The sequence below is a fragment of the Oreochromis aureus genome, linkage group 8 (genome assembly GCF_013358895.1).
Source record: "Oreochromis aureus strain Israel breed Guangdong linkage group 8, ZZ_aureus, whole genome shotgun sequence".
Classification (NCBI taxonomy): Eukaryota; Metazoa; Chordata; class Actinopteri; order Cichliformes; family Cichlidae; genus Oreochromis; species Oreochromis aureus.
Genome location: NC_052949.1, coordinates 15,076,509 through 15,103,353, shown reverse-complemented (window position 1 = coordinate 15,103,353; position 26,845 = coordinate 15,076,509). Strand labels below are relative to the sequence as shown.

Below are 26,845 nucleotides of genomic sequence, written 5' to 3'. Positions count from 1 at the left end.
AAAAAAAAAAAAAAAAGCAGTTTGACCATACGTGTTCAACTAGTAAACACAATGTATTTACCCTGAAATAAATGTTAACTTAATCATTAAATCGTGTACCTATAAAATGTGCTCACTGAAGCCTAATGGAGATTAATATGTTTAATGTCCAGAATTGGCTGTGTAAAATGAGCAAACCTAAGAGTGTCCTCTCTAGGAAATGAAGGTGATTTTGTGTAATTGCCTTTAGAGCAGGCAATGACAAACAGAAAAAAAGGGGGGAAAAAAGCAATATTACTTTTTATTTCCTCTTAGGATTGATTATGGTCCAACTCCAATCCATCCTTTCACCCTCCCACTGTGTGAAGAGCATAACTCCATATGAAGTCATCCTTGCACCTGATGGAGGATTTCTTAATTAACTGTAAAAATACAGCAGCAAGCTTTAGACGCCCTCAGCTTCCTTTGTTTAGCATCCTCTGTTTATACCGCCATCAATCATGTATTTCAATCTTCGGACTATTTTGCTCCAAATCTTTTAAGCTTTTTCAACATTTCCAAAACACTCCTGCTTGTCTCATGTTTCCTTCTAACTTATTCTGTAATATTGGCATTTATAATGGCAAACATTAGAAAGATAATATACAGGTTATGAAGCACTTTTCAAATGTGAAAAGGCAATGCATAATTGTACAAATTTTCCAAGAAACCCTCCCCTCCTTGAACCTGGTTCTGTTGGAGGTTTCTTCCTGTTAAAAGGGAGTTTTTCCTTCCCACTGTCACCAAAGTGCTTGCTCATAGGGGGTCATATGATTGTTGGGTTTTTCGCTATATGTATTATTGTAGGGACTACCTTACAATATAAAGCGCCTTGAGGCGACTGTTGTGGTGATTTGGCGCTATATAAACAAAATTGAATTGAACTGAATTAATTTTGTTCGTTACTGAGACAGTCCTGAGGATAGCAAGCCAGTACTGGGACAACTTTACAAGTTATACACCTAGTTGGTTTAAGAACTGCACCTAATCCAGCAGGCTCTCCATGTGAATGTCCAAACTGAATGAAAGTAACTAGGCAGAGGGTGCATGGGCATGCAAGTCTGTTATAAAATAACTTGTACGTATAGACTTACAATAGAGTTTACTAAAGAAATCCAAGATGAAGATGTAAGCTGAAGGTCACTCACAGAAACGTTGGATCCTTTTTCCAGCTGAAACATTTTTAATGTAATCATAATCAATAAAAAATTATTGTAACAGCTCATGCTGCTATTACTACAGTAATAGCAGCATGAGCTGTGAAGATGAAAATTAGTGGTTCGAGCTTATAGCTTCAAAAACATGCAAGCACTCAGAAAAATAATGCACTAGAAGTCCTACTTGATATATGAAACTTTTTTACTCAGATAGCACATAAAAAAAGACCTTAACTGGTTCTGTAACAATCTCTTAGGTATTGTGGAAGAGTGCTCATGAGAACAGCCACATAAGAAGTAGTTAAAAACTACTTGCACAGCTGAAGCACCCATTACAGCGCTGAATAACACCCTCCAGGCTGTTACAGCTTTCAGGAAAAGGTTACCAACACTGCTTCTCCTTAAAATGTTTCTTTAAAAGTAGGGCTTCTGAAAAGAACATAAGGGAAACCTTGAGCTACTGTTTTTCACATATTTATAAAACCGTGCACCAGAAATCAAAGCCTCATCCTTTCTAACTGGTGCAAGTTTTCACTCTGTATAATCTATGAAGGTCTGTACTGACATATCAATAATAAGGCAATAATCATACAATTCTGTACTTTTTTAAATAGGTGACTGATGCAATCTGCTTCCAACCCTCTTTGCAACTAATTTTACCTGTAGACAGCCAGTAACCACTCAGCCACTAGTCACAGTATACGCATTTTTCCCTGCCTCTGACCAGTCTGTAAGCCTGTGTGACTGAGCCTTTACTTTAGACACGAAACTCCAGCAGCTGTGCCTTCAGATACAGATCAATAAATAATATGAACTATATATGTATATATATATATATATATATATATATATATATATATATATATATATATATATATATATATATATATATATATATATATATATATATATATATATATATATATATATATATATATATATATATATATATATATATATATATATATATATATATATATATATACACACACACACGTTCTTTTAGCCACAACAAAACTTTTAACCCAGAGAAATTAAGATATAGGGGTTTTTATTTAACTATGCATTTGTTTTGATCTGACGCCTGAAGGACAGTGACAGAACAGATGAGCAAACAGAAAAGTGAGCAGAATTTTAATGTCATGAGCCATCTGCTCGCATTAATTTTTTATTGACTTTAATTCTTTGGATAGGCATGATTCGAACTCACAGCAGCTATCATTCTTGTTTATTTTCATATATCAATTAGAGAATATAAAATTCAGATCCCATAATTATCAATGTCATCCCCGATGGGGATATAAATTGTGAGAGATTTATTAGTAGCCCGCATGTCATAAAGGCTGGATATGCACCAAATGAAACTTCCTGCTATTGAGTATCAAACAGCGTCCAGGAGAATGTATGGATTCACTGAGGAGATGGAAATGTCGGTTACTCTGATAGAAACGAGAAACCAGTCGATACAGTTCGGGTTAAGGGCAGTGAGATGAATTTGCATATATTTGCTTTTCCCTAAATTTCCTCCACAGTATCCTTCTAACCCTCTCTTATAATTTCCACTGCCAATCATCTCATCTATAATCCTTTTTCTCCCCCGTCTTTTTCAACCCTATCTTTCCAACGTTGAATTTTAATGATTAATATCCACCTTTTCCTTTGGTCATTCACAGTATCTGCACTTTCTCCTTTCTCGTTCTTCTTTCCACTGGGCCATTAAACTTAAATTCACAATTTATCACAATTATCATCTTTACTGTTAATCATAAGTATTTCTGACAAAATAATCAAATGGTCAGCCTAAAGCCCTCTAAAAGGAGGTCTAAACATCATGCTGAGAACCTTACAGCCTGTACCATCATCAGCCTAACGATGACACCTGAGCAATCAGAAGGGATGAGTCAATTTTCTATCCACGTGTAACACACAATTTAGCAAAGAAATTTTAAATTGTATCTTTAGACACTTTCTTACTAGCAGCCTGTTGCAAAAAAAAAGAAAAAAAAGAAAGAAAATTTCCTCCAATTTCTTTAGTTTTTTCTTTGAAAATGCCAAAGTCATAAAATGCCAGTTTAGCTGGTATAAAGTAGTATTTTTGCACCAACAAGGTAATTCCCTAAGACGAATTAGCTAAACACATGCCACATTATGGCATGGTGTGACAGGCCTAAAAACTATCAACAGCAAATTAAAAGTATCTAAAAGTCACATCCTTAAGAAATAGGAAAAGAATCCAGAAACGATCTGACACAAGACTTGAGAGATACATCTGACCCTTCAGTTGATCCATCTACTATTTTCTGAAACCTCCTCAGAAGTGGAAGGGTGGCTGTAAAGAAGCCATTTTTAACAAAGGCAAACAAGGCTTGAGATCTCTCAAATTACACAAGAACTGGACTGAAAATCTGCGTTAACAGGTTGCCCCACAACGGAGACTCTCTCATAGAACAAAAGGCAGTCAACATCCAAAGAACTCTGGCATATCCTCCAATAAATCTGTCAAGCTATTCCTATAGATTACAAGAAGTTGGTCATATCAACTCTTTAGAATTGTGCCCACTCTCATTTTGCCATATATAATGTGTATATATATTTTCCTGGCAAAATATGAGGGGTGAGGAAAATATGAAGAAATGGACAGAACTATATGCATTAAAAAATGTAATCAAACCACGATCTACCAGTCTGAAAGCAGTCCTTTAACCACAGTTATCATCTGAGTTAAGCTCCAACTTCTGATTTTACAAATACCACAGTGAGCTCAACTCTCCACTCTGTGGGTACTACAGCATTACCAACTCCCATACAACTCTTGAAATCTGATTTCAGACACCATCTTGAAGAGAAAGAACAAATGCTGCCCTCTTTCCTTTTGATTTCACTAAACAGCAGAAGTCATACAGCCTCTGAGACGAGAGGGGTTATGTGCATTTGGAACAGAAGCTGTAACAACATACAGTGATTGTCATCCCACGTTCCTTAAAACGCCAAATGCTTTTGCATAAACAACCAGCTGCACATATTCACAATTTGTTAAAGTCAGGTGTATTTATGCAAGCACGGTGTGTTTTATCGACTTACCTCTCGCCGTCTAGAAGCCCAGCAGGTTTGTTTGATCTTCCACACCACCGCTGCCACCAGGAGTAGTGACAGAAAGCAACTGTTTTGACATAGAGGAAACAATGTCAGCAAAAAATTCTATTTTTTCATATGTAACATTAAGGTAGTCCCATATGAAATCATTTAAAGTCTCTAGCTACAGTAGAGCTCCTTTTTGGTTGCAAGCAACCTGAATGAATGTCACCGTGACCGCGGACATGCTGCTTTTAATTGAGCTGAAAGTTTTTGCTTTCAGTTTGAAAGACTGTACAATTGTCAAAGTGCATGGGGGCAAAAAAAGGAAGGAAAAAAACCCCCCACACACACAGACAGACACACACACACACACACACACACACACACAGACAGACACACACACACACACACACACACACACACACACACACACACACACACACACACACACACACACACACACACACACACAAGAAAAAACTGGCAGATTATATTTTTACTTGCAAGCTTGTTGAAAGCATTATCTCACTTTGGGTCAAAGGAGTAGGCAATCCTTCAAGTACCAGCTCTGCGTAACACCTCACAGCTTGTCGTATTGTTTATTTTTTGTATCTAAACAAAGGGCATATCATTTATTAATTAGTAAGCTTTATCATGTTTGGACAAAGCCACATTAGCCCTTTTCTTCTAATCTAAGCGGCCGAGCAACTTCCAGCAATTCCGCAAAATAATGAGCTCAATTTTGTGAGCTTTTCTTACAGTACGAGTACGTAGCTTCGACATGATTAAACTCCTGACATTATCAGTGGTCGAGACAGGACAGACTCGAATTTTCAAAGTTTCCTCCTAACAAAACAGGGAAGATGATTTGAAGAGGCGGAATATTCATTTCTCAGTAGACTGAATATTTTGGCTGATTACTTCAATTAATAATCCGACAGCACATTAGTCAAGGGAAATTCAGCAAGGTCCGAGCTCTACCGGGATAGAAAAATATGACTGATTGAGAGCTTCCACTTCATTATCCATGTGACAGATGAGAATGTAAAGATTATTATCTGCTAAAGAGACATTTTAGATTTTTTTTTTTTGTTTTAATTAAGAACATGTGCCAAATGGTGTTTTTACCTAAGCAAGCTCTTGGAAAGTATTAGTGTTGGCTTACATTTCATTCAATCAATTACTTTGAACAATCTGAAATTTGAACATTTTATCCACTTGAAACAAATAAGGTTAAGTATTTTCTCATTTCCTTCTAGCTGTTCTCTAATCACTGAAATTAAACCCGTGATGATGCACAGGAACAAAGGCGATGCCGTTTTGATTTGAAATGCTGCAATATGAACAGTAAGACGTTGACTTGAGGGATATCCTACATTTCTACAACAAGAAGTCTGGTCCAATAAGCACATTTCACCATAGTTACAAAACTAGCTGCAACATCGTGGGCTAATTTGTTTTGTGTGTAAAGTTGAGATTACCACACTCGCTAGATCCATTGGCCAGGATGGTTGAAGAAAGCGATAACAGGAAAAGAAAAAAATAAGTCAAGTGAAATTTAAGCGTTGACTGAAGTCAAACTCTGCTTCAAATATCATGGTCACACATGAAATTTATTTTAAGCTTTGAAACCGTTTCATTCTTTTAGAAGTACTTGAGCCATCTTAGACACCTTTGAAGATAACAGTGAGCGGCAGAAAAAGGGGTTGTGAGCGTCTGAATGGGATTTTCATGTGGCAGAAATGACCAGACAGATTTTCGGCTGTATATACTAAAGGAGCTTAAATCCCAGTTGCATTTAACTGTGCTGTTGGGGGGAAAAACATCAGATTGTTTATGTGTTTATCAAATGTTTATGTTTTGGTTTTAAGGTAATAAAGGACAAACCAAATTCTCCAACAAATAATTAGGGATATATGATCTGTTGTATAATCAATATGGGCTTAAAGAAATATATGGCTTAAATATGGGCTAAATGTCCACAGACAATGACAGATGACCACATGATTAAAAAAAGTTCCACCATTAATCCAACTAGGGCTGCCACGATTAGTCGACTAGTCACGATTACGTCGACTATCAAAATCGTCGACGACTAATTTAATAGTCGACGCGTCGTTTGAAGCTTTGTAAGATCCCAAAAGATGCAGGAATAAGTAGTAGGATTTAAGAGTGTAATAACGGACTGAAACAGAAGATGGCAGCACTGCATGTACAAGGATGCCAGCTGCCGTTAAACCCCGAAGAAGAAGAAACTGTCCCAGAATTCATAGCGCAGCTCAGCTCAGTTTCCAACAATGGCGGCAGCTAGTTAGTTTTAATGTTACTGTTATTATTCTTTCTGGGTCACAAAATAAACGTTTAACATATTTTCAGGCGAGAATGTAACTGTGTAAACTTCAAATATCTGCTCAGTTTATCAAGACACCACATATTTGCAAAAGCGCTCCGACGTTTTCGGAGACGTCTGTTACCCACTAGCTCCATAGCTAGCCGGGGGCAAGGCTCACTAGAGCCGGTGAGAACACCGGACTCCCGGCAAATCTTTCGCTACTCAGGTTAAACATGATATATAAGCCACTTAGATAACTTAAAAATGTTATTGTTTGGCTTTTTTCAGTATTTTATTTGTTCATGAGTAAATCGGTTTGGCTGAAAGTTATAGTTTTTACACAGCTGAATAAACGTCAAGCAGACACCTGATTATCAGAAGTGTGAGATGCTCCAGAATATACTCCGGTGTCCTGTTATATTTTAGATAGCAAGGAGCAGACGGCTGCGTTTATTAAACTCCACCAAAACAATCTGCAAATTTCATTTAAATTTAATAAACTATCATCTTGTCTTCATTTTTAGTTAGCACATACCTTAAACACTTAAAGTTGTAAGCTAATGATAGTTATATAAGAGCAGATGCATGCTGGTGCAATAAGCTGTACGTTTTACGTTCAATGGATGCATGATCTGATTAGTCGACTAATCGCAAAAATAATCGGTGACTAGTCGACTATCAAAATAATCGTTTGTGGCAGCCCTAAATCCAACAGAAAGATGCTCTCTAGGAGTTGGGCTATTCATTATCCTATTTTGCTTAGCCTGATGAAGAGATGCTCACGACTGAGTAAAAACCAGGTATCGGTCTCAACATTTAAAAAAGTGGAGGTAGCCTCATATAAGGCATGCATTGCCTAAAAATGCAGAAAAGTTGAGATTGTTCTGCCATACGCATGGAAGTACAAAGTGGAAAGCACTCTGGTCAACTATGCTGTTTTTTTTATTATTGTTGTTGTTGTTTTTGCTCTATAAATAACGTTGGATTGGATTGGATATAGTCAAGTAAGGTTTGTTTTTTTGTTTTTTTTCTTTGCGTAAAGAAATGGATTAATATAGTCTGATTAGTCTAATGACCTCGGAAAGAAAAGCGCCTGGACTTCTTTAAGTTTTCTTGAAGACGTTTCAGCTCTCATCCGAGAAGCATCTTCAGTTCTAGGGTCAAATGGTGGAGAGTCCCAGATTTAAGGCCTATGGGAGTGTCCCCAAAAGGGTTATGGACCCCCTTATGATCCTCTACCTCAGCGGTCCCCAACCTTTTTTGCGCCACGGACCGGTTTATGCCCGACAATATTTTCACGGACCGGCCTTTAAGGTGTCGCGGATAAATACAACAAAATAAAACTAGTACCGGTACCGAAAAAAACAAGATTTATTCATAACACACGTGAAAAGACCCAGGAAAACCGAGTTAACGATAAAAACGATAACAAAATAACGCTGAAAACTGATAAAAACCCTGAAAACCATACATTTCACACCTGAGCCTCAACTCTCGCGGCCCGGTACCAAACGACTCACGGACCGGTACCGGTCCGAGGCCCGGGGGTTGGGGACCGCTGCTCTACCTAATCACATGAGCCAAGGTGTGAAAACGGGTGTGGGTCACAATTAGCCAAGGATTCAGGTGGACCCATTGTGAAACCTTGCCCAACCCTATCATGTGATTTCCTGAGGTCAAATGGTTTAGGATGTGAGTGGGCGTTAAGGCATCTGGGAAGGTATCTCAAAACTGGATTATAGATGGCAGACAGTTGGTGTCAAAAGCCACCGCCTCTGTTCAAAGATGGTTGTTCACAGTGGACATGGATGGCATCTTTCCTTATAAAATCTGTGAATCTCCACCAATTGCACTTATTACTTCTCGGATGAGAGGTGAAATGTCTTCAAGAAAACTTGAAGAAGTCCAGATGCTTTTCTTTCCAAGCTCCTTAGACTACGATGACCTGGATAACTGAGAACCTTCACAGACACAGTCTGTTTAATTCACCTGATCTCCAACAAATTAAGCGTTCCCCTCTTTAAACCATGACCGAACCCAAGACAAGACACACAAGAAAGCTGCAGTAAAGGTCTCAAAAAGCATCACGACATAAACAGATTCTTTGGTGATGCAGGAAAAGGTTTGGCTCGACCACTTTTCAAGTTAATGATTTTCATCACAAGGAGTTTTTCAGTATGTTGTTAGTGAAGTGCAACAAGACATCCTATTAGAAATGTTCTACAGCAATGAGAACACAAAGCGTAATCACGCTAACTAGATCACAACTTAGACAAGTGAAGTACACAAATTTTGTTTATAAATTCAGATGAAGAAGAAATATGGAAATAATGGAAAAATACTAGGTGTCAAAAGGCTTGCAGTGGAAAAGGTAAAGTAAACACTGAATAAACGCAGTTGAAGAAGAGTCATGCTGTCATTTCTTCGCCCTCTACCTCTTATACAAGGAGGCCTAGAAACCCTGTGGGGTGATTTGACATTTTGTCATCAAGCTGATTATGTTTCCTGCGGATTTCATCCCTCTTCAGAAAAAAAAAAACAAGCTGTTTGTCACTGCATCAAGGCTTTTTTCTTTTCTTTTTCATGGGTCAGGAAAAACTGGACAACAGAAGGACGATGTAGACATTATGAGAATTATTATCATCTCTCTAACAATGGAAACAAATCCTGGAGCTTAGAAATACTTAGAAAGCATAAACAGTTTTTAAAACTAATACTGAAACAACAAAAAAAAAGACCAAACTGTAGCTGCGTTCTGTCCATGTTGTGAACCTGTTCAAAACTGTTTTTTGTGTGTAATACATTTCAGACAAACTAAACTATCAGCCTCTCTTTTTCTTTCCAGAGATTCCTGAAATTGGCTATTGAACTGTAACGTGATACGCTTGAAGCAGAGGATCACTGTTTGTGTGACAGCTTTACGGGAAAGTTATTGTGGGTTGTGTAATGATGGGCAGGTGCCTTGGGCAAAGATGATCTTCTATTCCCTTCGTGACACCTACACACATAGCATTTTAGTCCATTTAGCTACTCTGGGCAGCACAAGTTCAAAAAATGAACACGTATACACAGAAAACAACTCTTGCTATAAGTCAGTAACCATAGCATTTATGAATAAAAGTTAGTGTCAGCAAGAAAAGACAAGTGCATTAGGTATTAACGATGCTCAGAAACCACATGTACGGCTATGGGGAACGGCTTCTGAACCTTTTCCAAGAGCAATATTTAGGATAACTTACAGTATAAATTTTGCAATTATACTCACATCTTCTTAACTTATTCAGACTTTGATGTACCTTTGAGACAGCCCAATTTACTCCTTTTAAACATTTCAATGATGAAAGACTTTCATCGCAGCTCTCTGGATGAAAAATCATTAACAGCCCTCATATCTTGATCGCCCACACCTTCTATTTAGATGGCACTTTCATAGAAATATGCACCTATTTAAATTGCAACTGGCAGTTCATTTGGCACTTGAAAAAGGAAAATTGCTACCTTGAAGACACAAGAAGCATTTACATGTACTCGGTTAGCAGAACTGACCTAACAGGCTCACATAACTCAGTAAGGCCCAGGAGACCAGAGCTGAGAGTGACGATATAGTGGATAATGTTTCCCGACTGGAGAACACTTACAGCCCTGTTTCCAAACAGTAGGGATGCATTGCAAAAATTAAATAAAACAGAGCGCAAGTATAAAATTAATCATTTAAAACATTTTTTTCCATTAGGAAGTTTTTAAAAAGTTCAGTAAGAATATTTACCACTGTGTTGTGTAACATTTGAGAAGAGCAGTTTCTGTAGTTTTAAAGTGAAATGCTTTTAGATGCAGTCAGGCCCATTTGGTGGTGTAGTTCATTTTATAATGTCTCAGATGCTTTCAGTGACTGACAGGTGTGGGCTGCGGAGGACAAGTTTAAAACCAAGGCTCTTTTCACTGAGCCTGCTGCTCTGTTGCTGCTAATATATATACCAGGTTATGGCCTGGCAACCCGAACAAAGGAGGGCTTCCCTACAAAAGACGTTTAATGCATGTCACGGCAACCTTAAAATATATAATTTGGCATTAATGGTCCTTTCACCATCATTCAATACGAGTTTTCTTTATGCTGGGAAACATTATTGCTCAACTCTTATTTGTTCACGCAGTTGTTCACCAAGTGAAACATACATATCTGAAAAGCAAAACTAATTGGGTTTCAATAATTTTTTAAACAACAGCTTTTTCTTATTATATACACTTATTTATTTACACTGTTTTTCTTAGACTGAACCATCTCAACGTAACACCAGGCTTCAGTCTCACAAGCCTAGAAACCAGTCGGTGACGCTGTCATAACCACGATTTGTATTGGTAGAATTACTTGTCCACAAGCGGTTGGTGAAAGTTGCTGGCAATTCAGAACTGGCTTCCTAGCAATGGTTGCCAGGTTGTTGTGAACCTGTCTCAAGGCTTTGTGACTAAAAGAAATGACTGAGTTCATGTTTAGGAATAAATAAATATTTTATACACTTACCTGAAAAATGTAACAAAGAACTGGACGAGATCCATAATCCCACCGTGCTGGGAGAAGGCGATCTAGTGGATGGAAGGAAGACAATAAACAATGACTTACTATGAGAGAAAACGCATGGATATGCATTATAATTTTAAGATTTAAAATGTATAATTTAACCTAAATTTGTAATTGTGTCTTAAGGTTAATGTTCAATATTTTTAATAGCATTTTTCTTTTCAGATGCATAAATAAAAATAAATACAAAAATTTTAAAATCCAAAATAACTCCCAATGCTGATTTTTTTTTTTTTTTTTTACATTTAACCTATTGATCTCAGCGATAACACAGTCTCTCTCTAAAATAGCCAATGCATCCAAAAGGCAACATGGCAGTGAATGACGCTTCATCAGAAATATGTTTCATCTTCATTAAAAGACAGATTACGCACAGTCCTGGCAGCTAAATCACATATAACAGACCACATCATTGTGACAAGTCATTATCTACTGTAGATGTTTTGAAAGCACTGTACCCTGAAAGCATTTAGACAAACACACACAATGTCATCTGGAGCCCCTGTTTGGCAACACATTGGTTTGGGTAACGGGGGAACAAATTGTGCTTTTAGAGGTGGATTACTTGTGTCACATCTGTTGCGCTGAATGCTAATTTTACAATCAAATTAATCTGGTCTTCCAAAAAAAAGAAGAAGAAGAAGAAGATACGTGGCTGAACCTACACATTGATTTATTATTGTAGATATGTCTAGATTGTATTGAAATGATGCGGTTAGCTAAGTATTTGGCTATGTCAATATCACAGGAAACAGAAAGGGGTACATTAATGATCATATAGCATAACAGAGTCACGAGGCTAATATTCTTTAATGACAACTTCATCTACCCTCCAAACTTCTGCCACCTTTGACTTTTTCCAACCCTATTAAGTAGAAAATGAGAATCACTGATCTGAAATAAGATGCTTACTGACATGGCTAACATGACTCACAAAGCACACTGTGCACAGATGTTAGCTGGCTTTTAAGTAAATTGGACATGTCTATTTAGTGCTTATAAAGTTGTTTTTCACACGATATGAGGTCAAAGCAATATGTGTAGGGTTAATTCAATTTCAATTCATCCATCTCAGCCAATCAATTTCATCATCTGAGAACATTCTTCTATTACAATTGGCCTTTTATTACATGGAGGAACAAGCTGACGATACGATTAGGTGGCAACATTTTCCCTCCATGAAAGCTGCTCTTTACGATCCAAGTCTATATTTAAATGCTCTGTTTATGTGTTTGGGCCTTACATACAAACCCTCATAAGAAGAAATCCTGTCTTATCTCATCCAGGTCTCCATTCTCATCCATGCATCATGAAGACAAGCAAAGAAAGAGAGACCTTATCCTGTTACAGAAGCTATTTGCTGTAACAGCCCGGGCTAGTCCATAATAAATAAGCGACTGTTGGCTGGGAAATCTAATAGAAAACTATTACCAGGCCCCCTCCAAAGATGGATTGACCCCAAAGATATTATTACTCCTAGGTGTTCCATTCATTTACCTCGTGAAACTGTAGGACGAAATATAAAAATCAATATTTGGGAGTGGACTAATTAGCAAAATGGATATTCTGTGATATTTGGGGGGTGACAATTGTTATCTCGTTGTATTAAATTTCATGGTTGTACAAGTGACACCTTTCATATTATAGTACTAATGTACTTTATATCAAACTTGGCATATTCCAGAGAGAGTGTTTCTAAGGCTTAGTTACAATTTATAGAATTAAAATGTTAAGTAACATTTAAAATCCCTAAAATGTCAAAGAACACTCCTCGTGTGTGCTGGCCATGGGCAAGCTTTCCTTACAAAGAAACCCTGCCCATCCCCCATCCCTTTACACTAGACCTTTTTGTTTTCCTGCAAACCCAAAGTAGATAAAAGCAAATGGACTACACATCTTTCAGTGTTGTATTTTCAAGCGGTCCACCAATCAAAGCCTCAATTGGATCCATTCAGAGAGAGGGGTACAAATTTGAAACAATGCTTTGCCTTTGCCTGCTAAAAAGCAGCTGTGCACCTATGAACACACATTCATTGAAGGTGTAATTACAATCGAGTGCACTCGAAACCACCCAGAGTGACAATGGAGCTCTGCATGTGCAAAGATGGCTGCTCCTGCTCTTTTTGTGTTTTTGTGTTAATTCTTTTATAGATTTATTCATACATACTGTATTCACGTGTGTTTTTAGCATTTTGAAAACAGTCACAGCACATAAGAGAGGATTAGCTCACTGTCTTATCCGCTTCTCATGAGTCAGTCCAAGGTCACACGCTTAGTTCTTACCTGGATCTTGATGGGCCACGAGAAGTTACTGACGTAGACATAAAAAGTAATGTTAGGGTTGCTTCTGAAGGTGAACTTCTCACATGAGAAACTGTCTCTGTATTCCTTGATGTTTGTTTTGGACACGATGGGCACCTCCTCTCCAGAGATTGTTCCAGCTGTAGAGTTAAAGAGTTTATGTTCAGAATATAAACATCTAACGCACAAAAAGAGCACCTACATACAGAGGCTGAACTGAACCAAAACAATATGTTATCATGATTGCATTACCTGGAAAGCTCTCATTGTTGTTTATATAAAACAATATTTTTTACATATTTCGGGATGTGGTTGAAAAGCTTAAAAGAGGGACATTTAGTCTTTTTGAGACCTACAATTTGCCTTAATGTAACTATGGAAGATGAAGTCTACATGAGGTCTGCTCAGATCCACTATTGTTAAGAATCAGTCCTTGCTTGTGTCCATTTTTAGCTTTTCTCTCAGTGGGATCTTAACATTTTAAAACAGGATGGTGCAACGTGCCTTAAATAAAATTCGGTATGCTAAACACTCAATTGTAAATTTTACGTGTCTTGTGTATACAAACTTCTTGATATCCCTAATGAAATCAATATAAACACATTCTGGACTAAAACTCTTAAAACTCTATCTTCCATCTATCTAAACGTTCCAAGTCATTTCTTATTCTTCCTCATGTCAGTGGGTTCTCAACATTGACATTCCAAACCACGGCTCTGAAACAAAAGCAGTGAAAATGACAGCTTGACTGTGGCTACGTGAGCACGTTTATCTTAATTGAAATCACCCCTCCCCTCCCTTCTCCTTCCCCCACCCAAAGGCGCTTGGCGCGCTCGTCGATTGTGAAGAGGGTCCCGTTCCTACTGAGACACAATATCTTAGCAGAGAAAGGGGACCCAACTTCAAATATTAATAACGCTACTCCAAAAAGGTTAAGGTGGTGGCGAGGCGTGCGGGAGGTTAACGTGTCTTAGTGGCTAGAAAATGTCAGTGCTGTGTGGACAGGAGAAAGCGGCAGATGACTTGAGAGGAGGGGAGGCCAGAGATAAACAGTGGCACTGGACGACTGCAGTGTCCTTGGGTGTCTTTCCTCAGGGAACCTATAATATCCACTCAACAGTGACACGGTACACACTAACAAGAGGAGGCGCGTTGTTGTTCGTGTTATCTCTCTTATATTGACTGACTAAATCATTACTTTATTATTTATATCATAATATTACACACACAGAGACATTATACTGTATATACATTTATTTTTATTTTTATTTTTTTTTAAAGCGCTGATTGTATGGTATTAATCACATTTGTTATTATATACATTTTTTTTTTCAAATTGAATGCAACTGATTAAACAAGGGGTTTGTTTTGTAATTAGGTTCAATTTGAAAGCATCTTAGTCATAATTTCATTTAGTGCTGTGAATGTGGGAACAATAGGAACCTTTTATGTCACAGACTTGAGAATAAATAGAGGACATCTAATCAGCCTGAGTCCATGTGGACAAAAATAAGCAGCAAATCGTTGTCAGTTTGAATATTGGCTTTGGTGACCTTTGAATGATGAGAAAATTTTAAAGATGTTTTTTTGGACATTTTTAAAACATCCAAATATCCTCCTGAGGCCCAGCCTATTCATTTATGTCCTCTGTCATGCAAATCACAAAATAAACTGTACTCCCCCCCCCGAAAGATACTTTTATTTCCCCTTGGTTCTCGACTTCACAAATACTATTTGTGACCTTTGGGGCCAAGTGCTGACAAAGAAGTTGGAACAGGAGAGACAAACTCACTACTACTAATCTTGCTTATGTCTGTTCTCCCTGTGCCTACATGGTTCTCTCTGGGTACTCTTGCACTCCAAAAACATTCATGTTGGGTTAATTGGTGATTCTAAATTGGCCAAAAAGTGTAAATGGTTTTCTGTCTTGCTGTGTTAGCCATAGGGATGGGTACCGGTTACATAAACGGTAGTAACCAGACCGAAAACCAGCGCACATTTCGGTGCTTTTTTTTTTCTTGAGATGTCATACACTTTGGATTCTAGCCAATCATTTTACCTTTCCAAGGATAGTAGGTGGGCCCAGGTACGTACGTTCTTTTAGAGCAGAGCTACAGATTAAAAATGGCCAAGGCGAAGCGGTCAAAAGTCTTGCTGTACTTCACAGCAAAAGATGCAAACTCAGCAGCCTGCAACAAGTGCTTTAAGCTGATACTGTGCAAAGGAGATAACACTTCGAATCTGATGAAACACCTGGCGACGCATAGCGTTTTTTTAAAAGCCAAGGAATGCACCGTATTTGATAGCTTGCTGCAAGACCTCACACCGTGCACATCTACTTGCAGGTGTGGTGCCTGTTATCGGACCCGGAGTTAGCAACATCCCCCAAGAACCCAAAGAGTAGAGTCCTGGCCCCTAGCCCTGTCAGCGTAGCAGAAATGATGACGGATGATGATGGCAGCAGCAGCCGTTCTCCTCTGGGCGAGTAGCTTAATGTTGTTCGTGTGTAATTTACGTTGAGTAGGCTAACCACGTTATTAAATTAATGCACGTAAGGTGAACTAGCAAACACCGTCGTAGTTACATGCGGCTGTCTTCTTGTTTGATAGAGTGATACCATATATGCCCTATAGCTGCAGAAAAGGCTAACATTGTTATCTTTTTACAAAAAACAAAAACAAAAAAAAAAAAAACAGCTAAACATGAGAGGTTTTAGGACAAAGTTTGTGTTTTCCATTGTTTAAGCACCGGTTCCAACCAAAGGAGGTATGTTGTATCAACAGAAAAGGCTAACTTGGTTATCATTTTGCAGAAAAAAAGAGACTGCTAAAAATAAAAACATAAGAGGTTTTTGGACAAAGTTTGTGTTCTCCATTCTTCAAGCACCGGTTTGAGCACCGTTTAAGCACCGGCACCGTTTCAAAAGTACCGGTTTGGCACCGGTATTGGATAAAACCTAAACGATACCCATCCCTAGTTAGCCATGCAATATAGTGGTGACCAGTCCCGGGTGTACCCCATCTTTTGCTCTTTGCCAGATGGGATAAGTTTCAGCCACCTCCAACCCTGAATATCAGATATAATGGATTAAAAAAAAGGATGGATACTAAAATGACTGGGACTAATAACTCACCAGAAGCCTTTAAAGTACTGAGAAAAGCTTTTTTTTTTAAACAAAGAAAATGAAAAAAAAAGGGTACCTGTTGATCCAACCGACCATGTGATGTTCAGGTTGAAGTTATTGGACGCATTTATGGACATTTCCAAATTCTTGGTTTGCTTTAGATGAAAAACATAAATACATTAATGAAATCATCTAAATACTGCACAATTTATAATTTAAATTACTAACTCTTAGAAAAGGTTGATGATTTTTTTTACAGCAATGTCAGGCTCAATGTTTCTAATGATCAAAAATAATAGACCAGTAACCAGCGTAATTAAATGTGAGTGCCTCTGAGAGCGGCGTTCATGTTAACTCTAACATCGTTCCCGATGACTCACTGAAAACTCATCTTGAAGAAGTTACCTGCTCAGGCGAGGCCATGAAGTTTATGGCAGTGTAGTGATTATCATCTTCCTGGATGAGACTGAAGGTGAACTGGTAGTCAATCAGGAGATTGTCTGTTTAGAAAACCAGACAGGAAAGAAATTACTCAGATGTTGTCCCATGTCCCGTACATCATACGTAGATGACAGCTTCATCAAGAACTTAGCTGGCAGATGTAGCTTTACCACCACAGGCTAGAGGCTAAAATCTGATTGCTGCAATCAAGCACGGAACTAACAGATTAACCTGACCCTGAGAGTAAATAATCTTCACCAGAGATTAATGAAGTTTTTATTATTAATGAACTGCCACAGATGACATTACTAGTAATGCTAAATTATGTCTTTTTTTTTTTTTTAAAGGAGATACATGCATCAAATATTTTATTATTAAATGTGTCCTTTCAAATTTGTACCACAGCTGCTTACTTTTTCCCTGGGGGATTGCAGGGGCATGAGTACTAAGACAGTGAATGATCGAATTTTCAGGAGCTATTTTTTGGCATATAAATGACATAATTTACCGGCCAGAGTCTGAGATGTCCTGTAAAGCCACAGAATAAAAAATATTTCTTTATAGGCTTAAATAGGCATCCTGAAGATCTGACTTATGATTAAAAACAAAAACAAAAAAAACTGCATATTAATAGTAAAATGGCATTAAAGCCACAGAAGGGTTTGGGAGATATATTTAGGTCTGCATTTTTCAATTACAAACTACAAACTAACACACACTGCAAAGGAGCTGGATAATGTCGCATGAGTTCAAAGTGCTAATCTATGCTCAGTGGCCTTTTGGATAGTGAGCACTGCCATGTTTACAATAGTGCACAGCTAAGCTCAAGAACAAGTCCCAGTGGTGTCCAGAGGTTAAAACAAGCTTCAGGCTTTTAGTTTCCTGTCTTCCTGCCATTGAGCCTGTTGTCAGGCTGTGGCATTTCAAAAAGGGACAAAACCTTGGCAAAGGCTCTGTTGTCAGTAGCGGAGTGCTGAAAGGCAGATAACAAATCACTAAGTACCGCAGCACCGTGAAGGACACGACATCATGCAAATAAACGCACAAAGCACAAACACACCAGCGTGTACAGTATACACAGGAAGAGGGGCACAGATGTGCTGCCGCTCGGCGCTGGGTGTCAGCTTTGTGTCATTCGACTTCCTTTTCCATATACGCACACTGATAGTTTGACTTGTTAAGTAAAAGGAAAATCTATCATTTAGTCAACTTTCTAAATGAATAAATGAGTAGGTGCGTGATTGAGTGAGTAGACAAGTGGAGAATTTTTTACTCCTCCGTCTCCTTGATTAGCTCAATCACTCACTCCCTCTGATGCACTTGACATTTTCACGACAAGTCATTCTGTCACCGAACAAGCGCCCCTGGTGCCAAAGTGCTAAAATGCTCCATCTGCCCTGGGCGGAAGAGTGGAAGTGGAAGGAGAGGGGGGGAGAGAGAGAGAGAGAGAGAGAGAAAGAGAGGGGAGACAGAAAGAGAGAGAGAGGCAGAGAGAGAGAATTGCCCAGAATAATAAAGGTGTGTGTTTGTGTGAGTGAGTGAGTGAGTGAGTGCATATGAGCTGTCTCTCCAGCAAGTAGCTGTCCAGCGGAGAATTACTCACAGTAACAGGTTCCTCTGAGTGGATTGCCAAGGTAACGGTTTTCTGAGTCACATCTGCAGTGAAGAAAACAGAGAGGAGAGAACAAGATGAAGAAGAGTGCGAACAGATTGAGAGCAAGAATGCCTCTTATCAGAAGCAGTGTCTGCCAAGTGCCAGCGCATTAGCTCCTGCTGTTGGCGCCTCATCAAGTCTCTTACTTTTGACAAAGAGGAAATAATCTGATAGTTTGTAAAAGTTAATTAGATTTTTTTTCTCTCTTCCCCCCAAAAACTGTTGTTTGTCAAAGTAACAAAGTCACACATGCACAAAACTTTAGATTCCGCTTGATCACAGAGGTCTGTGATCAGGTTTAAGCCCTTAAAATCCCTGGAGCAAAAACAGCTCTTACTTGATTATTTGAGAAATATAATCTTTAACTGAGAATAACCGGTGATCAAGGGGAATCCCCCTCGTGGAATAAAGTCAGATAAGACAGAGTTTTACAGGTAGTAAGCAGGAAATTTAAAGTTCAAAATGGACCAGGTTTATTGACCCAAGTTAAAATTCAGATGTGATAATCAGAGCTGGGGTTGAACACAGTAACAACAGTCACAGGCTAAATAACTAAATGGTTGTCCCATGACGTTTAATTCTGTCCATAATTCAGAAGTGTTTTTACAGAAAACAGGAGGATTTTGCTTGGACGCTGTTAAGTGCAACTCCTTGTTTCTCTGATACTTAAGGGCAGGGGTGTCATAATCGCCACAGCAAAGCTCGCAATCCAGCCCTAATTTTCCTGCTGATAAAGACCTCCAACATTCATCCTACAAAATAATTACACGATTTAAAAATCCCTTTAAAAGTGGCTATTTTTTATTGTTTGTTTGTTTTGTTTTTTTCACTATTTACAATATAAATTTCAGTCATTTACAGTGGGTGTTTAATGCATAGTAAAACTAGTTTCTTTGGTGGGCTGTACGTGGCTCATGATGTCAAAGGGGTTTGCAGCCATGCTTTTTTCCTCCCTCTAAAGCAGGGATGTCAAAGTTACAATAAGCCTAAGAAAGGTTAAATTCAAGTCTCAAGCTTTTCCTTTAAAGTCAACACTTTTTAAACATCCAGGCTTTTATCTTTTTTCTCCTGAAGACAGTTCATGGGTTTATTGTGTCCTGTAAGATTGTGTAGTTTGCTAAAACCCACTACAGTTTAGCGAACAGTTTTTTGGGGGTGTTTTCACAACAGGGATGTTGTGGTATCAGCCAAAAAACAGTCTGACTTTTAAATGAAGTGCTCTCAAGCAAAATAATTTGTTAACATCCACAGAACGCCATCCACTGCTCCGAGAGCGTGCGCGCGCATGAGTGTTTTATCAGCCTCGTTGCTTTCTAAAGCCCCTGTAATGAGGAGGAACATATGGCAATGTTCACTGGACTGCACTGCTCCATCCTTTTTAAAGCATCTCTCCACTCCGCTTCTCAACGCACGTACAAGCATTTAACTGTCCGCAGTTCACTCCGAACTTCATTGTCATCACTCTTAAGCGACTGACCACAATGAGCAGGTTGATGAATGCCACATATGCAATTGAAGCCCACAAATAAGGTGAAAATTGTTGTGTTAATTTAAAGATAAGAAACCTATTATCACACTGATTAGGCTTCACAGTTGTTTCATCTTACAGACAACCAATTAAACTTGCGAGAATGTGAATATCCGAGGCGGTGTCGAGGAGTCAGAGCGGACGGCAAATGAAGGAGGGAACAGAGTGGAGCGAGCCAACTGAGAGACACGAACGCCGCTGAGGAGGAGGAGGAGGCCGTCAGTGATGTTACACTGAATGAGGATGACTCTGACTCTAAAAATAATTTGGGACTGGCTTGGTTTGCAGCATTTCGGATTTGCAAGACAGACGCTATCACCACCTAACGTACTGTGCAAAAAACAAAAAACATAAAAACCCAGTCATACGGGGGTTGAAGGTCACCAGACGTCATTCGGCACATTAAATATCACCAGGGAGAAATACTGTCAAAATTTAGAAAAGTGCTTCCAAAAAAAAAAAACAAAAAAAAAAAAAAAAAAAAAAAAAAAAAAACAAAGCGAAGCTATTACACAACAGCTTTGATTTGACAACAGCTTTATATGTCACATATTACTGTAGCTGCTGACTACTCTCAGACACTCAGGAGTACAGTGCACTACACTCCCGTGCAGTAACTTCAAATTCAAATGGCTCAAAATCGCATCATCTTACAACAGTTGCACTACTTTCAAGCTTTCAAACGGGACATTCGGATTTATTTAAAATCCAAACTAACAGTTTCATTTGACTGCATCGTACAAAAGAACACCAGCAACATCTGCACAGCTTCAATAACTGAATCTGTTCATTTCTCAATATTGTGCATCTCCAGCTATATTATGATGGTAGACTTGATCCTTCTTGCCATTTTTCAGTGACAATTTTTTGCCCAGCCTGCCCTTTGCTGCAGGGGTTGTGACCCTTTACCTTTCTCACTGAAATACTACAAAGGTGTGCTGTTGGATTCACATCAGAAGGAACACTTTAACAGATTACACTTTTCATTTTATTCATTTAGACTAACTCTTATGTAATTCTGTCCATTTGCTTTGGATCGTTATCATGCTGGAATATTCCTCTTCTCCCAGGCTCCTGGAGTCATCTCGTCGACCATGTTCGTGATGCCCTCTATAAATGTCATCTCTCTAACACCCTTTGCACTCACGCAGCACCATATCATCACACTCCCACCTCTTCAGTGTCAGGACTATGTGTTCACAGTGGTAGCTCTGGCCAGGTTCGAGCAAAACGTCTTGTAGTTCATCCGATATTAACTTTTTTTTTTCCCTTTCCCCTCCCTCTCTTTTGGTCTCATCAGACCAAAGAATGTGCTCCCACTCTTCATAATGTAGAGCAAGCAAGGTTTTGCATTTTTGCAATGTCATGAAGACTGATTAAGACTGATTCTACAGATAACCACTGCGCCAAATCTGAAGCATCTGCCCATTTATTTCTCAGAACGACAATGTACAAGGCAACATTTTAAGAGGATCGCCACTGTGGCTTCAATTACCTGTACTATAGCTCTTATTATACCTGCTGATTACTGCTGCAAATGTGTTTTAACTCATTTTGAGCAGCAGTCAACCTCCCTGCATCCTTTCTCAGCTTTTATGCAGCCTTACAGTCAGATCTTCAAACTCTAGTGTTCACATTTTACAACACTAAAATCAATCTATAGTATTAGATTTTTGTTGTTTAGAAAATAAGGAATAATCTACTAAACTCTATAAATTATAAAGAGGTGATAACATTTTTAATCACTTGGTAAACTCATTCAAACTGAAAATATGACATTCATGGAAACAATAACCAACCTCAATGCACATGTGCAGAAGGTGGTTTTTTAACACTGCATCTAACCAGCAAAACCTAAATAACAAGGATCAGTGTCTTCAGTGATCTAAAGGAGGCAGGTTCACACAGCTCAGGAGGAGTCAGCTCTGCCCCCTCTCGCTGTTATAATGTTATACAGGCAAGGACAGGGCAGAGTGCTCTTTTACCACGGTACGAAGGACAGAGGACAAATGCTGCCACAGGCTTTTGAGCCTAACAGAACATCACTGGCGGGGCATTTCAACTGCTTGGCATTTGCACATGGCAAAACACACAAGTACCCATGTGCTCATCAGTATAATGCAGCTCCCCAACACTGTATCTTAATTTAATCTAGACCTGCATGCATCCATGCACACATCTGAACTTCAGGCAGTCCCCTTGAACTGTATCTTAATTTAATCTACACTCAGCTTGAACCTTTGTCTGTGACTGTGCCAACTCAGTGACTAAAACAGACAAAAATGCAAAGACAGACACAACAACAGAGAAGAAATGTGCTTGAAACCCTTACAGTTTGATTCACATGTGTGCAGGCTGGCACAGGCATGCATATGTTCACACACTCTTGAGAGGTACACCACGTTACCCCCGAGCATGTGAAGGATCCTGAACACTGGATGCATCCAAATGAGCAGTATGATAAATATTTCCCTCGCCGGTTTTATTTGACTCATCGCTATGATGCAACTCAGACCTCTTCAATTGCTTTCAAAAGCAATTCTATTCTGCACCGATGCACCCTTCACTTCATTAGTGCAGCTATTATTTGGAGGTCCTAATGGCATCAGTAGATGCAGTGCATGCACGAGTGAAAATCTGCATGTGTGTACTTCTGTGCACAATGCTCAAAAGGCAGAGTACCCTTGTGAAGAGGTCTTTATTTAGGCTTACAGGGAGGGATGGTGCAAGCAAGCGGCTGACAGTGTTTGGGGACACAATGATTATATGTAATGAGAGCTTGAAAGTTACAAGATATTAAAAAAAAAAAGTAATTAGATTACACTTGTGTCATTACACCAACGTAGCTGTATATGCAAACGTGGTTTGATTTTGACATTAGAGATGCATTATGTATTGGAAATGTCAGGGCTTTTTCCATAAAAATCTCTGCAGCAATCTTCCTTGATATGATCTGGTGGGTTTTATGTACTTTGCATTATATATTAAGTTACATTATATTAAGGCATATTATGTTTTCAACTTCGCATAAGCGAGTGGCAGTCTTTTGGTCAGATAAACAAAGCCAACCCATTAAGTACCAAAAACTGCAGTTTGCTTAGTGACCACTTGAGGTTGGCTCCAAAAGACATTCAACCCCCAGAGAACAACTTAGGCCCATTTCAAAACTCCCTTTTATTGCAAAAGTGTTAAAAATAAAAGGTAACTGCACTTCAGTTCTCTGGAAGAATTGAACTTTCTCTATAAGTTTCAGTCTGGTTTCCATAGAGGTCCCTTGGTAGAGCCTGCTGTTCTCAAGCGACTTGTTAATGTTCAAGGATTCAGGAGAGTTCATTTGAAGTGATGTTGGATTTAAGCCCAGCCTTTGACAATATTGAGAAACAAGTATTGATCAAGAGGCTGAAACAGCAGGTGAGCAAGTCTGGTCCAGCACTTGAAAAGTTCACTTTATATTTTGCTTATAGAAGTGTCTCCATTGCCACATCAACTTACAAATCATCATGAGTCCCACTCTCACATGGTGTTCCACAGGGTTCTGTTCTTGGCCCCATTTTCATTCATTGTATTTATTTCCTTTATATCGGCATTTAAGATCATTTACCAACAATTTTTTAAAAACACTGTTTGCGTGGGGAGTTGTCAGTGGTTTTGCCTGTTTGCAAGCATCTCCTTACCTCTTGTTTTCATCAGTTAAGAAAGAGTAAATTTCATCCTGTTATATCTAAGTCAGAGAGTGAGATTTTTATTATTATTTTTTTTATTTGAAACTATTGCAATTCACCTCTTCACCTGCCTCAAACAAACCCTCCATGGATCATCTACAGCTTATGCAGAATGCTGCTGAAAAACTCCTTATCTGGTTATCCAAAATTCTCATGTTACACCTCTGCTGATCTAAGACTAAAAACTAAAAGTGACAGAGCCTTTGTAATCATGGCGCCCCATTCTCTGCCCCCCAGTTTATGATCTGTGAGCTCAGTGGATTCATTCAAAACAGAGCCAAAGACTCATATTTTTATACTCGCATTCAGGTAGTGTTTCACTTTGTTTTTTGTTGGTTTTATTTGATGTGAAGTATCTTGTGATTTAAATGCTATAATGCCCTATATGGATAAACTAACTTAGTCACTTAATAAAGCACTTTTATCCCATTATTGGACAAAATATGTCGGCTGCTGTGAGGTTCAGCCTACCAAGAAAGTGTGTGTCTTTGTTTTGGTACACACTCACTGCTATTAGCATACATCCACACAGTTTACAAATGCAGCTCTTCTTTAAATATAAGTTACTTCTAGCTCATTAAACTATCATGGCGTCAAAGAGCTGAAAAAGCAACACTGGAGCAACAAAATGCCAACCAAAAACTAATGGTTGAATCTGTGCTATTGTGAATTGCTTATCATACCAATATGTTACTGTGTGCGAGCATATATATTAAGGCATATTAAGACTTTAGAATAACCAATTCCCAATTCAGAATAGAAACTTTTTTCCTACACTCCTTTCCTGTATGTGAGGAGAAGGGGCAGCTCCCTCAGTGTGGTTAATGTGTTTACATCGTGTTGGGGTTAATGGGCGCAATGCACACTGACAAGTGCAGCAAGTCTTTGCACATATGGCAAAATATGTCTGGCAGCTGTCAATGACACAGACACTGTCATGAGTATGTCTGAATGTAGCCATCATGAGAATAACGGCAAAGTAACCTACAAAATAATAGAGTGCCCTGACTTTAGAAGTGTTGTTTTGGGAGTTTTTTTATTACTGTTGAAATTTTAAGGTGATAATCAGCAATAGCTACAAGGATCTTCTCAAAGCTGGCTTCAAAGCTGATGTGATGTGTGTGCGTCTGGCCTGTTCTGATACTCGAGTCTGATTCTGCAGTAAATGAGAAAATAAGTTGCTTTTATTAACTGTTATCCACCTGCTATCTGAGTATAACACTACACTGTACCGCACTGCACAACATTAAATCTAGTAGCAGAAATCAATGTGACATTTTTTTCCAATTGTGCAAAGTGTTAGTTATTTGCTCTCAATGTTGACTGAAAGCACTGAGGGTTTGGAAAGGTCTCGCTCTCCTGTAGCCCTTCTTTCTTTCTTTCTTCTTTTATTTCTCTGCAGTATTTCCCTCTTATTCCCATAACCTTTATGAATTCTTTTAGTCAATGTTTTTATTTTTCATGTATACTGTGATCATGCATTATTTTCCTTGTGTTTTCCAAGAGAATTATAAAAGCAGAAAAGCAGGAGGGGGAATATCTAGTTTTGATCAAAACACAAAGGAGTGTTGGGTGACTTTGGAGAGAGAAAAAAAAAAATCATTAGATTGTGGGTGGGTGTGTATGTAAGCACACATATGTTTGCCGCTGACCCATCCATAAGGCTTATTGCATTAGGGTTATCAGAAATATCAGTCTCCATTATGCTTACAACTGGGAAAGCAGACAGCTAAGAGATGGTCCTCCTACGCTGGTGGATTCGACTGTGTCAGCAGAAATCACCCTGGAGGTGGACTTCCTGGCAAATAGTGCCAACTGCCTGTTTTTACACCACAGGGCCATTAGCATCAGCATCTAAGCCTCGACATGAGGAGAAACTGAGCTGTTCTTATTGGTCAGAAATCAATCCTCATAACTATATCATGAAAATTATGAGGCACTGCAGGAGATAAATCATGTAATAAAAAAATCCCATTAAATCATTTTAAAAATGGCTAGTGAAACTCAGGCTATATAATGACTCAAAATCAACTCAAAGTAATTTCCATTTAGTTTTGTTTTAATGCCTTTTAATGTCTTTTGGACTTATCCATGACGGCACTACGGGGGCCAAATTAAACAATTACACAAACACACTGATCCACTTCACCACAGAAATTCAATATTTTTAACATACTAATTATTTGTTTGTCAAGAAAGACCTCTTTTGGGTAACCAGCTACTCATTACTCTAAATTGCAACAATGTTGTTTTGCTAGGATTGGTTTAACTCAATCAGCAGTTCAGTTTGTGTGTCTGTAAAGACAGATTACATTTTTTTTTTAAAGCATGAGGAAAGCACATAATGCTTTCCTACAGCCGGGTACCTCACTTGTTTTCCTTAAAACAGCCTCAAGTACATCTTCAAGGCTCTATCCCAAGTGATTACTGACACGCTTATGTTGTTCAGAGAATCGCTCTGAACACTTTACCATGAGTCAGTGGAGTTTAGTCGGAACATTGTTGGTATTTCTGATCTGACCTTTCTGATACTGAAATAAAACTCAGCCAAAAGAGCAAGTACTACAATGAGGTCAGCCGCAGGTCATAAGTAATGGGACAACAGCTCCTAAAAACTTAGTGCACTGAAAAGAGGCGAGATTTCAACCCTGATCGTCATCGGGTAAACAGCCACCAGTAAGCAGGCGGCAACTTTTTCCGTTACTTAAATGGCATTCTTCTATTGTAGATTTAATAGGAATATATATAATTTGATACTTTTCATTAATTTTTTTAGCTTGTTACTCTGTTATCAACCTCAACCAGCCACAAACCGAAATCAGCTGATTTCCAGCATTCTCAGGCTTAACCGGTAAACAGCCAATCATCTTCATGTGTGTCCGATTACAGGCCGGTCCATTTCACGCACAACACGCAC

General features: G+C 38.6%; 1 protein-coding gene across 1 annotated transcript in view; it reads right to left on the bottom strand.

The window, feature by feature from the left end:
- atrnl1b (attractin-like 1b) overlaps positions 1 to 26,845 on the bottom strand; it is a 79,059-nt gene that overhangs the window by 23,900 nt on the left and 28,314 nt on the right. The window contains exons 21-26 of the mRNA XM_031751895.2: positions 18,628 to 18,680; positions 16,989 to 17,083; positions 16,660 to 16,738; positions 13,442 to 13,599; positions 11,102 to 11,163; positions 4,257 to 4,335 (exon numbers count right to left, since the gene is read on the bottom strand). Coding sequence (XP_031607755.1) covers positions 4,257 to 4,335; positions 11,102 to 11,163; positions 13,442 to 13,599; positions 16,660 to 16,738; positions 16,989 to 17,083; positions 18,628 to 18,680 — 526 coding nt within the window. The remainder of the gene's footprint in view (positions 1 to 4,256; positions 4,336 to 11,101; positions 11,164 to 13,441; positions 13,600 to 16,659; positions 16,739 to 16,988; positions 17,084 to 18,627; positions 18,681 to 26,845) is intronic.